The sequence below is a fragment of the Bidens hawaiensis genome, unplaced genomic scaffold (assembly GCF_021521415.1).
Source record: "Bidens hawaiensis isolate Kalapana, Puna unplaced genomic scaffold, B.hawaiensis_p1.1 tig00014033_1, whole genome shotgun sequence".
Classification (NCBI taxonomy): domain Eukaryota; kingdom Viridiplantae; phylum Streptophyta; class Magnoliopsida; order Asterales; family Asteraceae; genus Bidens; species Bidens hawaiensis.
In genome coordinates, this window is record NW_027492204.1 from 440,793 (window position 1) to 453,326 (window position 12,534).

Sequence of the window (12,534 nt, forward strand, 5' to 3'; positions counted from 1 at the left end):
GCTTTTTGTTTAATCGGGCGGTGAGAACGTTGTCCTCTCTTGTTTTCTGGGTGTAGAGGTTTGTGCTCTGTGGGAGATCTCTACCCAGTTGCTTCTCCGTTTTCGCAAAGCGTTTAGCTGCTGTCATGATGGCATCCCATGTGGATGGCATGCCATCTTTACCTGTTAAGGTGCGGATGAGCTCTGGGTCGTTCGCGCCCTGTATGAAAGCAGCGCGAACAAGATCTTCGCTAATGTTACCCAGACTAAGCTTCTTTGAGTTGAAGCGAGTGATGAAGTCCAGCAAAGATTCATCTGTCTCTCGAACGCATTTGAGGATTGTCCATTGCTCCTCTATATACTTTCTTTGCTGGCTGAAGTGCTGGCTAAACTTCTGTTGGAAGTCTGCCCAGTCGAAGATGTGGTTGACCGGTAGACGATCGAACCACGCTCTAGCAGCCCCGACCAGTGTCATTTGGAACATGTAACACCAAGTAGGCTCCGTCCAACTACTGACGGTTGCCCCCGCTATGAATCTATTCAAATGATCATCGGGGTCAGATATACCGTCATATGTGCCTATGCTTGACATTTGTTTGGCACTTTTTGGGGCGATTGCTTCCGCAATGTCCCTTGCAAATTTGGACGTTCCCGCATTTGCAACGTTTGGTCTGAATGCTTTGGAGAAGTCACGTGGACTTCCTCCTGTGCTTTTTGGTTTGAAGGCTTGTCCAAAATGCCTTTTCGGTTGGGATTCCGTTTCCTTACGCTTCCCTTTTGCCCTATGGCGAGGGTTCGCGTCGGAGTCGGATTCCTCCGAGTCATCTAAGTATTCTTCGAATTCGTCTGCCTGTTGGACGGAACGCAAGCGTTCGTCCAACTCAGCTTGGAATTCCTTTTGTCGTGCCTCCGCCCATGCCTTAACTTCATCGAGAGTTTGGCGGGGGAGTCTTCGTTTCTCTAACTGGGTATCCGTGAATCCCAGTAGGCGATCATTTACTGCACTTGCCCCAGCTTGAGTAACTGGGGTAGTGTTCGTAAAATTTACTTCACTTGCCCCGGCTTGGGTAACCGGGGTAGTGTTTGTAAAAACTGTGCTGCCGGTATTCCCCCCAGTAGCTGGGGTTGTGGTTACCGGAATTTCTCTAACCATCTTTGTAGAAGTTTGAAAAAACTGGAGAAAAATGTAGTTCTAGCTTTATGCACGGATGGCGCCAATGAAGAAACACTAACCGGACCCCGGGCGGATTATTGGTAACCTGGGGGTTAGGTAGATGTTTCCCACGAGGGGTTAGACCCTGAGAAGATGGTTCTTCTGACAACCTGCAAAACAGACACCGTGAGCTTGTCACTGAGAAGGGGGGGGGGGGTTCCTCCTTGTGACCACCCTCCGGCGTGAGAATCAGACTAGATTGCTCTTTAAATATAAAAGTATATTAAGAGATTGCTAGAGCAGATATCAGGTATAATATGATGATACAAGATAAGATATGATAAGATGAGATGGTCATACCATTTGTGGTATTTATAGCCGAAGGTAGGTTTCCAAGGAGGTGTGGCCGGCTGCAACAGTGTTCCTGTTCCACCAACAGTAGCCTACGCACGTGCCCTGCTGGTAGTTGGTGGGTAGGTAGCGGCTGATAGCGATCAGGCCTGCTGTATACTATTCCTTTTCCACCAACTGCCGGCTACGCACGTGGTATGACAAGAGTTGGTGAGTAGGCAGCGGCTAATAGTGACGTACAGCGTAGGAGCATGCTGCTCGCCATACTGTTGTCCATAAGCTGTCGTATCTTTAGTCAGATCTTTTTCCCATACCTCGTCAGGTACAGTACAGAAGATCTTCCCGTATCGTACGGACTGGCTTATTTGGGCGGGAGGATTCCCCCTCCCGCCCTTGTGCGGGATTGTTCCCGGCTTCGCTCATTCCTTCAGGTGACACTGAATGATTGAGAGCTAAGTGCCTTGTGCGTGTAGCCTTGCTGCGCGGGTGGCCTTCCCTAATGGCTTGTATCCGAGGCTGCGGGGACAGGCGGAGTCCTTCACCATTGGGAGGCATTTCCTGCGGGACCAGCTTGCGTACTGCGCGTAAGGACGTCACGTCTCTGAGCATGGTTGGTCCTGCGGATCCAGTTGGTTTCTGCGCAGACGTCCCTGTTTAAGGTGAGTCTTGCGGGTCCAACTGGGCTCTGCTGGGACCTACCTCTTCATTGTTATATTTAACATAAGTGTGAGAGTGACGTATTGAAATTGAAATATGAACTAGACAAGTTCCATAACCATTTTTGTCATGACTCTTCTTCACCACTATCTATCGCCATGTGAATGATTGAGTCCACCCATCAATTACTATAAATGATTCACTCACTCAGTCATTCATTCACAGCAAAATCATGTCTTCAAACAAAGAGGATGATAATGGTGAAACTAACTATGAAGATACCAAGGACAAGAAAACCCTTGGAGGCATCAAAACCATGCCATTTATCCTAGGTATATCTCTTTCTATATGCATTTATAAGTGTGTGTGTGTCAAATCATTAATTTCACCAGTGGAATTTAAACATTTTGGTCGGAGAATGGCCAGTATTAGGGTTTTATATCCGTCGATTAGAATGTCTCTTTCTCTATGACTTGTACCGGTGTTTTCATTGTTTCTCATCTCTAACTTCTTGTTAGAGGTGGTTTGTAAAGTTTTTGTTATGAGTGATATTTTGTTGGTCATTCAAAAAAATATATATTGTCTTTAATTTACTAAGAAAATTCTACGAATTTTGTGGTTGTTGAGCGTCATCACGACTCGAAGCCCCATTGGAATATTTGAATCCTCATATAAATTATGAATACATTAAAATTATGCATCAAACATTCCACAATCAATTAGTGAGATTTAGTATATGTTATATCATATCAATTGGTGTCCATTCTATAGAATATAGTTTACACCTCACGAACTACTTTCAATAAATCTCCTGATCTAAAAAGATTAAAATATTTGAATACCATTATTATATTAAAATAATAGTTTATCAAAATTCAATGTTACGACATCACTGGCCTTTTTCACGTGGTATAGATAACGAAATAAAATATTTAAATTTTCAATTCAATCTCTCATACTTTTTATATGTAAAACCTTTAATATTGGAAAAATGAATAATTTGTTTTATTTTTTTTTCTACGTGTTATCGCGCTATATAGTATCACGAACTATTTTGTTCATGTGTAATTTATACGAACATATGATGGGTGGTTCGGTTTAAAATTGGCAGCAAACGAGGTATGCGACAGGTTTGCGGGAACCGGTTTTCATGCAAATTTGATAACATATTTGACACAACAATTGAACCTTCCGATGGTTAAGGCTTCAAACATACTAACGAATTTTGGAGGCACATCAAGCTTCATGCCTCTTATTGGTGCTCTTATAGCTGATTCTTTTGCTGGCCGATTTTATACAATTTTTGTTGGTCTACTTGTTTATTTACTGGTATGTTTTCTTTCTTTTTTTTCTATTCCAACATTTTATTTTATGTTAATATCACTTATATATATATATATATAACAGGAAATAATGAGAATGATAGCTTTAGGTGTATAATTATACTTTTCTTTTATAATAATTTAATGCAAGGATAAATTTTACATATATACTCATTATTTAATTTGAATTCGTGTATAAGTGGAAAAATGTCTTCTAACACACATTTCTTAACTACTTGTTTTAAAAAAAATAAGACAGATAAACGTCGTGTATAAGCACACACACCTCCATCCTAATTGTTTTTTAAAAGAAAATAAAAGAAAAGGTAAAAATAAAGGAGCGATGGTTGTACATTATTAAATAATAATAATCTATTTATTATCGACACATGAATTAAATAGATATAATTTGAATATGACCCTATAAACGAATAAAATAAAAATAAATATCCTTCGGACTTAATTTCTCAACATACAAATAACTAATATTAATAAATTAATATGCTACGTATTTTTTGTGTTAGTTCATAGTTGTGTCTTTGTGTACTTGTTAATCCCTCCATAAAATTAGAATAGTACAAAGAAAAATATGATGCGATAAATATCATGTATTTTAAATCTATTCTAGCTAGCTAGTTTATATGGTTTTATTCGTATTAAATACTAATGGCTTTATAAATGTAACTTTTTTTTCTTTTGCTTTAAAAATAACAAACAATTGTTTATCTTATCAAATAAGCTAATATATTTTGCCAGGAATAAGGTCACGGACTCGCTGGTGTTTGTTTCTTAATTATTTCTTAAAATAATTGATATTGCACTAATCATGTATCCAGTAATTTCAATCACGTCACAATACAAAATTTTATAAAATGTTATAATTTTGTAACACTTGAATTTTATTTTTTTAGGGAATGGTTTGTATCACCACATCTTCAATACTACCACAATTCCGACCACCATCCTGCCCCACCAAAGAAAACTGCATAGAAGCTTCATCATCACAATTATGGATTCTATACCTTTGCCTCCTCCTCACCTCCCTTGGGTCTGGCGCGATACGCCCTAATGTGGTCACGTTTGCAGCCGATCAGTTTGACATGTCCACGGGGAAATCAAACCCTAGTAGTGTGGGTCGTAACTTCTTCAATTGGTACTATTTTTGTATGGGACTTGCAACCCTAACGGCTCTAACTGTAGTGGTTTATATCCAAGACCGCGTTGGTTGGGGCCTGGGGCTTGGAATCCCAACCATTGCAATGGTGTTATCGTTTATTGCGTTTGTGGTGGCGGCTCATCTTTATAAAAGGGTAAAGCCCGAAGGGAGCCCATTAGTTCGAGTAGCTCAAGTGGTGGTGGCTAGTTTTAAGAAGAGGAAACTTGTCGTGCCGGAAGACCCGACACTTTTGTATGAAAATAAGAAATTGGATGCCAGCATTTCTGGTGATGGAAGGCTTTTACATACTGATAGTTTAAAGTAATACTATACCTCTAACTTTTAAAGTCAAACAAATATCAAAGTTGTTTAATTATTCGTGTTTGTGGTTATCGGGTTCAACTTGAAATGAACCACATGACTACGAACATAAATAGTGTATTAGACATACATGTCTAAACACAACACATATATTTATGGATTAACACGAATAGTTGGACACCATCTAGTGACTCAGCTGCCTATAGTTTTATTATAATATTTTTTATATTCACTTAGAATCACAACAAACAAAAAAGTACATTTTACTTTAAAACCTCAAGCATTTTCATCTTCAAATATTTACAAAAAAAGTGAAGATATCAATCTTTTTATCCTGATTTATTATATAAATTGGAATTATATTAATTAATAATGTCTTAGGTGGTTTGATCGAGCTGCAATAATTACTGAAGATGACATGAAAGATTCTACCTCCCCGAACCTGTGGCGAGTGGCGACAGTCCATAGGGTCGAGGAGATAAAATCTGTCATAAGAATGGTACCCATTTGGGCCTCCGCGATTCTCATGGTCACCTCGCAATCTCATCAACATAGCTTCATTATCATACAAGCCGGAACTATGGATCGCCACATGTCCCCTTCCTTTGAAATACCACCCGCAAGCCTATCAATCTTCGGTGTCCTCACCATGCTCATTTGTCTCTCGGCCTACAAACGGTTCTTCGTTCCATTCGCACGTCGTTTCACAAAAAACCCTATAGGCGTCACATGTTTACAACGAATGGGAATCGGTTTCATGATTAACATACTCGCAACATTAGTGTCCGGACTAGTTGAAATAAAGCGTAAACAAGTCGCTTCTGCTCATAACCTAATCGACAAACCAAACGCCGTAATTCCCATATCTGTTTTTTGGCTTGTACCGCAATTTTGTCTACATGGTGTAGCCGAGGCGTTTATGTCAGTCGGACATTTGGAGTTTCTTTATGATCAATCACCCGAAAGTATGAGAAGCACTTGCATGGCATTGAACTCGCTCACGGCGTCCATAGGGAGCTATCTTGGCACATTCGTGGTGTCGATGATCCATGACCACACCGGAAAGGAACACAATTGGCTACCGGACCGAAATCTAAACAAGGGAAAACTTGATTACTATTATTGGATAATGAGTGGTGTGCAAGTAATAAATTTAGTGTATTATGTAACTTGTGCTTATTTCTATACATGGAAACCACTTGAAGTGATTAAAGATAGTGAAAATGAAGGCGATTTGGAGTTAGCGACCGAGAAAACACCCTTAGCAACTTCGTAACCGAATGGTCAAAACCGGGATAGTGACAAAAACCCGGACCGATAGTGTAAGGAGAAGAGAAGGTGATCGAGCAACTTGGTTAGATAGCTACTGACCACATTGCAATATATCGAATAAATGTGTGTAGTACATTTGATACAAATTAAGTCCTTTTTCTTAATCATATGTATACTTGGTCGTGATTTAAAACTTGGTCTTAATGAAATACATATGCATTTCTTATTTTAGTATCTTTTTCAATCTAAATTATAATATTTTCTACTAATTTTTCGGATGTTATAAAAAGACTTCCCATCTTAAATGAAGAAAGTAGCGCAATGATTCTTAGTTGTGTCGAATAGGTCATGAATTTTGAATGTAGTTTTTGAAAAATTTAATCTTGCTATCCAAAGTAAGACTAGTGGTTCGATATAAACACTATTTTTCTAAGGTTTAAAAAGAATGATAGAAAAAGGCTTCCCTGACACTAGTTTTAACTATTACGGAGTATTATTTTGGGGGCATTATATGATGAGCCTAAAACCAGTGGCGGAGCCACTCTATAACCACCGGGTTCGGCCGAACCCGGTCCTTTTTCGGTTTTATATATAACCTATGGTGTTGAATTAACGAGCGAACCCATTCTTTTTCGACGAGCAAACCCATTATCGTTTTAGAAAAGTATATTCAAACCCATTTATTATAGAAAGTTTAGTTAATAAACAAATAAACGCATCGGCCATCGACTCGGCAACCGATCAACTTTTTTCTTCACCGTTCGCCTCAAGGTTCTTCTTCAATGAAGCATGTGAAGTCGGATTTGCATAATTATTTGGGTGACGATTATATAAATGATGCTTGTATTTGTTGTATTGAAAATGAGTTCTTTTTCAAAGTCGCGATTGAAGATACTTTTCAAAACATGAAAACACGTAAGGAAAAATTATAATATGCAATATCTTTATATTTAATGAATTTGTATTTTATTGAATGCTAACAATATATTTTGTTATGATAGTGATATTGCATTTTACTTATCTAATCGAATGATCAACGCTACCCGACCCGACCCGACCCATTCGGGCGCGAAAACTTTGACACCGGAAAAGAAAATCAAGCATCGAAATTTCCGAATCCATAGGAAAAAGTTTCTGGCTCCGCCACTGTATCGACATGTGTTTTACATCGATCGAAATCATAATAATGAAGAAAGTTGTAATGTAGGAATTTGTCGTGATCAAGAACCAAAATATTGTTGAGATATGCATGGGTTGCAAGAAATTTTCCGCTCAAATAAAAAAGATGGAGGGGGGGGGGGGGTTATTAAATGCGGTATGTAGATGTTGGAATTTCACACCCAAGTTCGGCATGCAAGGAACTTAACATGGAAAGAAAGTTGTGGCGAGTTACCTAAATAATGTTGATGACTATTATATAGATATATAACGAGATAAACATTATGCTAAACGAGTTACCTAAATTAACATTGATTACAAGTTTACAACTACTTTCATATATACGTTAATAGCATCATAATGCGTGGCACATTGGGTAAAAAGGTCTACAAGTCAAGCTCAACATGTTGATGAATAATGCATGATTGGTCATGTTTTTAGATGGTTCATGCGATTTGTACCAATCTTGTGTTATGTGTCTAATTGGTTACACTCTGACAATGTTGTCACTTTCCACCAACCAGATTGTGTCGCTTGTTTGAATGAACATATGTTACGTTCATCCCACTCCTTTCCACTAACTAGAGTACCCATGTTGTCCAATCGTACATGTGATGCACTTTGGTTTGGTGGAAAGGGATAAATGTATGTATCATATGTATATTTTACACGTTCATTTTCAGTTTACAAGTTATACCTATGTTAAACAAAATTAATATTTCTAATTCATTTTCAATATATCACATCATGAGTATGAGTCCGTCATCGTTCAACTTGAGAAACTCAACTTATCACTTTTTTTTTTGTATAAAAGCAGTAGTCCCACAATTCCCAAATAAATAAAACGTATCTCAACTCACCTTCACCCCTCTATAAATATGCCAGTCGACAAAAAAAATATCTAAACAAAAAAGAAATATGGTTCAACCTGGAAAACGGTTTCCGGTCGAACCCGGTTAAATACATAGCCTGATGCTTATTTCATCAGTTGTTTAAAGTAGACATGTACAAAAAAACCGGTTTCAACTAAACCGACCCAACCTAACCCGTTGGTTCTATCACCGGTTCCCCTTTTGAACTACCAAACCGGTTTTAAAACCGGACCAGCTTGAGAAAAAAACCAATTCTAAACCGAATTGATTTGGACCAGTTCGACCTTTCACGCTCTTAAACCGGTTTGAGTCAAACCGGTTTTGACCATGGTTTGACCAAGCTGGTTTAGTTTAAAAACCAGTTCGTTTGAGAAAAAAAAGGGTTTTGTGCTCCTCTAGTTTAAACTTTAAAATGTGCCAACTGAGCCGGTGATAAAAGCCATCCAAACCAGGCCTAGGACTGGACTTGGGCTTTTAGCCTGTTTACGCAGCACCTTTATTTTGTCACTATGATTTATTTTTTATAAAAGTTGGAAAATGATTTTTTTGGAAAATTATTATTTTTAGATAATTATAAACAAGAAGAAAAATCACACAGGTTAATCAAGATTATAGTTATCTATCTCACTACCACCATGCTATTAAGTGAAGTGAATAAGGACAAAATCAGCCTACTCATACATCATACACAATATATAGATATTATTATTTGAAAAGTCTCATTGAAAGTGAATATTTCAACATCAAAATAGAAAGAAAATACTCCCAGTTGCTTAGAACTTCTTGTTTATCAGGCATCTTTCGACATCAAGATAGAAAGAGTATTTCAATAATCATTGCGGGTTGGGTCTTTACGCTGATTTTCATTATTTGAGTAATTTACATGAATAATCTTTCTGGTTTATTGATCAAAAGCGTAAATATGCTATTAATGTAGTCAAGGTGAATGTAATAAAGAAGTTTATCTATTGTGAATTTGTGATCTATATATTAGTTGAAAATTTTGTGATCTCGTCTTAATATATGTAAACGATAATTATGCACAAACATCATGATATTAAGAATGCTAAAATTGTTTAGTGTTGTATAAAGGAATTCGGATTATGGAGCTTAGAGCATCTACAACAAAGGGAAAACCCCCATGTCTGAGGTGCTGTTTGTTTTTCAGAGGTAAAATGTCAGAAGACTGCGAAACCACATCTGCCAACATCTGTAGCAGAAGAGGTGGACCAAAACTCTGCAGTCTGCAACAAGAAGACTGTTTGTTTTTTAACATCTGCAGACTGCTAAAATAAGCTGAAATTTAAATAAACTGAAATATAAATAAAAAATAGGTAAACACAAAAAACAGTAGTTATCCATCAGTAAATTAGTTTCAGTTTAGGATTCTAAAAACAAATTCCATTTCAGCTTTGCAATTAACAACTGACAACCAATATAAAAAGCTTATAACAAGCATTCACCTAATTCTACTATGGATGTACTTAGCAAAACGATCCAAATCCCTGCGGAAGAGAACAAATTAAGCCCTAGGTTACTAATAAACACCAAAACAAAAACAACTACTCCATATCTTGTATAAATTTATAAACTATTATGTTTAATTTCTAAAATCTCTATCTTAATTCGGAAACAGGAGTATGACATAATAAAAGCGCCATAAATACGAATCGAACGGTGTAATTAGTAATTAATAATTAATTACCAGCTGACGGCATTGGTAAGTGCAAAGCATCTGATCGGAGTGTTGATGAGAAGGTTCAGGCTCCGGCAGGTCCTCGAAGATGAGCAGACGGCCATCGGAGTTAGGGCTGTCGGTGGCTTCAGGCCGTCGTTTCTTCGGTAAAGGTGTTCTCACAATCATGATTATGAACCCTAGATTCGAATGTGAATGTGTGATTAACAGATTAACAGATCCCGAAGCAGCGGCGGCAGCGTGGTGAATGGAGCGGCGGTGTGGAGGAAGCCGGATGGGGCGTGGATGAAGCCGGCGTGGCGTGTGGAGGAAGCCGGCGGTGTGGAGGAAGCCGGCGTGGCGTGTGGAGCTCCCGGATGGGGCAGTGGAGAGGAGTTTAGGGTTAGGAGGAGATGATGATCGATGAAATAAAATGGTAGAAGAGGTTAGAAGTAATAATCCCAACACTTCTGGGAGAAGAGGGCGCGCAGACGTTTTTTAATGAAACGTCTTCGAAAAAACAAACACACTGCAGAGCCCAACGTCTGCGCGCCCTCTTCTCAGTGCAGACAAAAGAGGTGGAGAAGTGCTTCTAAGGAAAAACAAACAGCACCTGAATCTACATGGCACCACTGCAAACTAATAGAATAGTAACTTCACCATTGTAGCAATTAACGTTGTGAATGAAGTCCTATTCTGCAAACTTGTAAAGGACTTCAAAATGTGGCCCACTTTCTCTCTTTCTCTCACATACATATATATACACACACACAATATATATATTTTAATATTTTTTTTTAATTGGTTTGTAGAGGTTTGTTGTTGTGGGAAAAAAGTGAGGTTTTTGAGAAAATATTGAAATCAGATGAGCCGAGTCGAGTCGAGCTCATTTAGAATCGAGCTTTTTCGAGCCGAGCTATTTTCGAGCAATTTTCAAGCGAGCCACGAGCCACGAGCTTTTTGAACAACCCTAATACGTTCACCCATTTAATGTGTCATCAATTTAAGCTAATGTATCTATGATCAAGTAGCAACACTTCTCCACACGAGAGTTAGGATGTTACAATTATGGATTGAAAAATGACAAATAGTCTAAACAAAACTGTGATTTTGGTGATTTCAAATATACAGTTTTGATTTAGGGGCATACATAATTAATTATATATCCCTTTTTTTGCACACATACAAGTACCCGTACTTATACACATACAAGTATATATACCATATATGTACCCATACCCGATACATGTACCAACTTAACAATATCCTTTTCACTAACCACTAGACCGGTTTTTCATTAATTACACCATATGTGATTCCATTTAATAAGTTGCACTATGATATTGTGGTGGCCATAAAAATTATATGGACCTTAGAGTCTTAGACTACATCCATTTGCAAAGGAATTCATTGGATCCAAGGAATATAGGGTACCCCCACCGCCGCAACTTTTACATCCATAGTCCTGAAAGTCAAAATTCTATCAACAATGACAGATTTCATGAGATGTTAGTAACCATTTTGAGATAAAACTTGTCATAAAATTTAATATAATTCCTACATAACTTACAACCAGGGGTATGCAAAGTCAGTTCAGTTTGCTTATCAAGATTAACCATAATCATAATCGAGCTTTAATTATGGAAGATTGATTAACCATAACCATAACTAACTGGTCAGTTAATTGTATGTCGGTTAACTATCGGTTTTGATTCAATTCGGTTAATTGTCCAATTTTTCTTTGTTTCAGTCTAATGCATTGGATGCGTGTTATGATAATATTAACGCCATAGATTATATTTTTCCCATTAAGTTAGTAATGATTAAATAATATGCTATATGAATTTGAATACTATAATACCAAGGTATGCCATTTCCTTTTGAGACAACACACAGCAATTTGATAGATCCATTGGATAAAACACATTTTATATATAGTATGATATAGTGGGACATGAGGACACAACAAATAATTAAATATGTACAAGTTTTAATGTTTAAAGTACATTCATAGCAATATTAGTGGAGTAAACTTACAAGCACGACCAAGACATTACATGATACTGAAACAAAGCAAGAGACAAAATGAAACACGCATATACTTGCAAGGATCATGTGCCTGACAGGTCATGACCTCCCATGTAGGGAATACCAAAATATTTCATGTTTATTTTGAAAGTTTTATAATAATGTAAATCGTTTTATCTATAAAAGGTGTAGCAAAAGTTACCCATGTAATGCTTGAATTTTGAGGGAATAAAAACTAAAGCCAAAACCGTTTTATGTACAACAATGATAAATCTTTTTAGTACCATATGATTGAAAAAACTATGGAAAGAAAAACAAACTAACTAACAAATGCGTGTTGTTTTCATCTAACATTGATTGTGTTTTTTCAAAAATAAAACAACTATGCATGTCACTTAGGAACAAGGGATAACTTGGCCATGATAAATATAACTAACTGAGTGAATATGATAACTCTTGGTCGAAATTACACATAATGTAGACGCAATGTGTAATTCTCGTTCAATGAGTCACCATAATTTTCGTTTAAAAAGTTCATGTGTCGTGATCTAGTTCTAATAGACTTGCATTTCATTTATTATGTCCTAATA

At 37.3% G+C, this 12,534-nt stretch overlaps 1 protein-coding gene across 1 annotated transcript; it reads left to right on the top strand.

Moving 5' to 3' along the window:
- Positions 1 to 2,293: 2,293 nt before the first annotated feature.
- Positions 2,294 to 6,408, top strand: LOC143545755 (protein NRT1/ PTR FAMILY 3.1-like). Its single transcript, XM_077037581.1, has 4 exons — positions 2,294 to 2,472; positions 3,252 to 3,469; positions 4,374 to 4,939; positions 5,321 to 6,408. The coding sequence occupies exons 1-4, from the start codon at positions 2,373 to 2,375 to the stop codon at positions 6,213 to 6,215; spliced, it is 1,779 nt and encodes a 592-aa protein (XP_076893696.1). The 5' UTR covers positions 2,294 to 2,372; the 3' UTR covers positions 6,216 to 6,408.
- The last annotated feature ends 6,126 nt before the right edge of the window (positions 6,409 to 12,534 follow it).

Coding starts and splice junctions, on each gene's coding strand:
- LOC143545755 (XM_077037581.1), top strand. CDS start 2,373: ATGTCTTCAAACAAAGAGGATGATAATGGTGAAACTAACTATGAAGAT. Junction 2,473..3,251: donor AACCATGCCATTTATCCTAG/GTATATCTCTTT, acceptor TAAAATTGGCAG/CAAACGAGGTATGCGACAGG. Junction 3,470..4,373: donor GTCTACTTGTTTATTTACTG/GTATGTTTTCTT, acceptor TTATTTTTTTAG/GGAATGGTTTGTATCACCAC.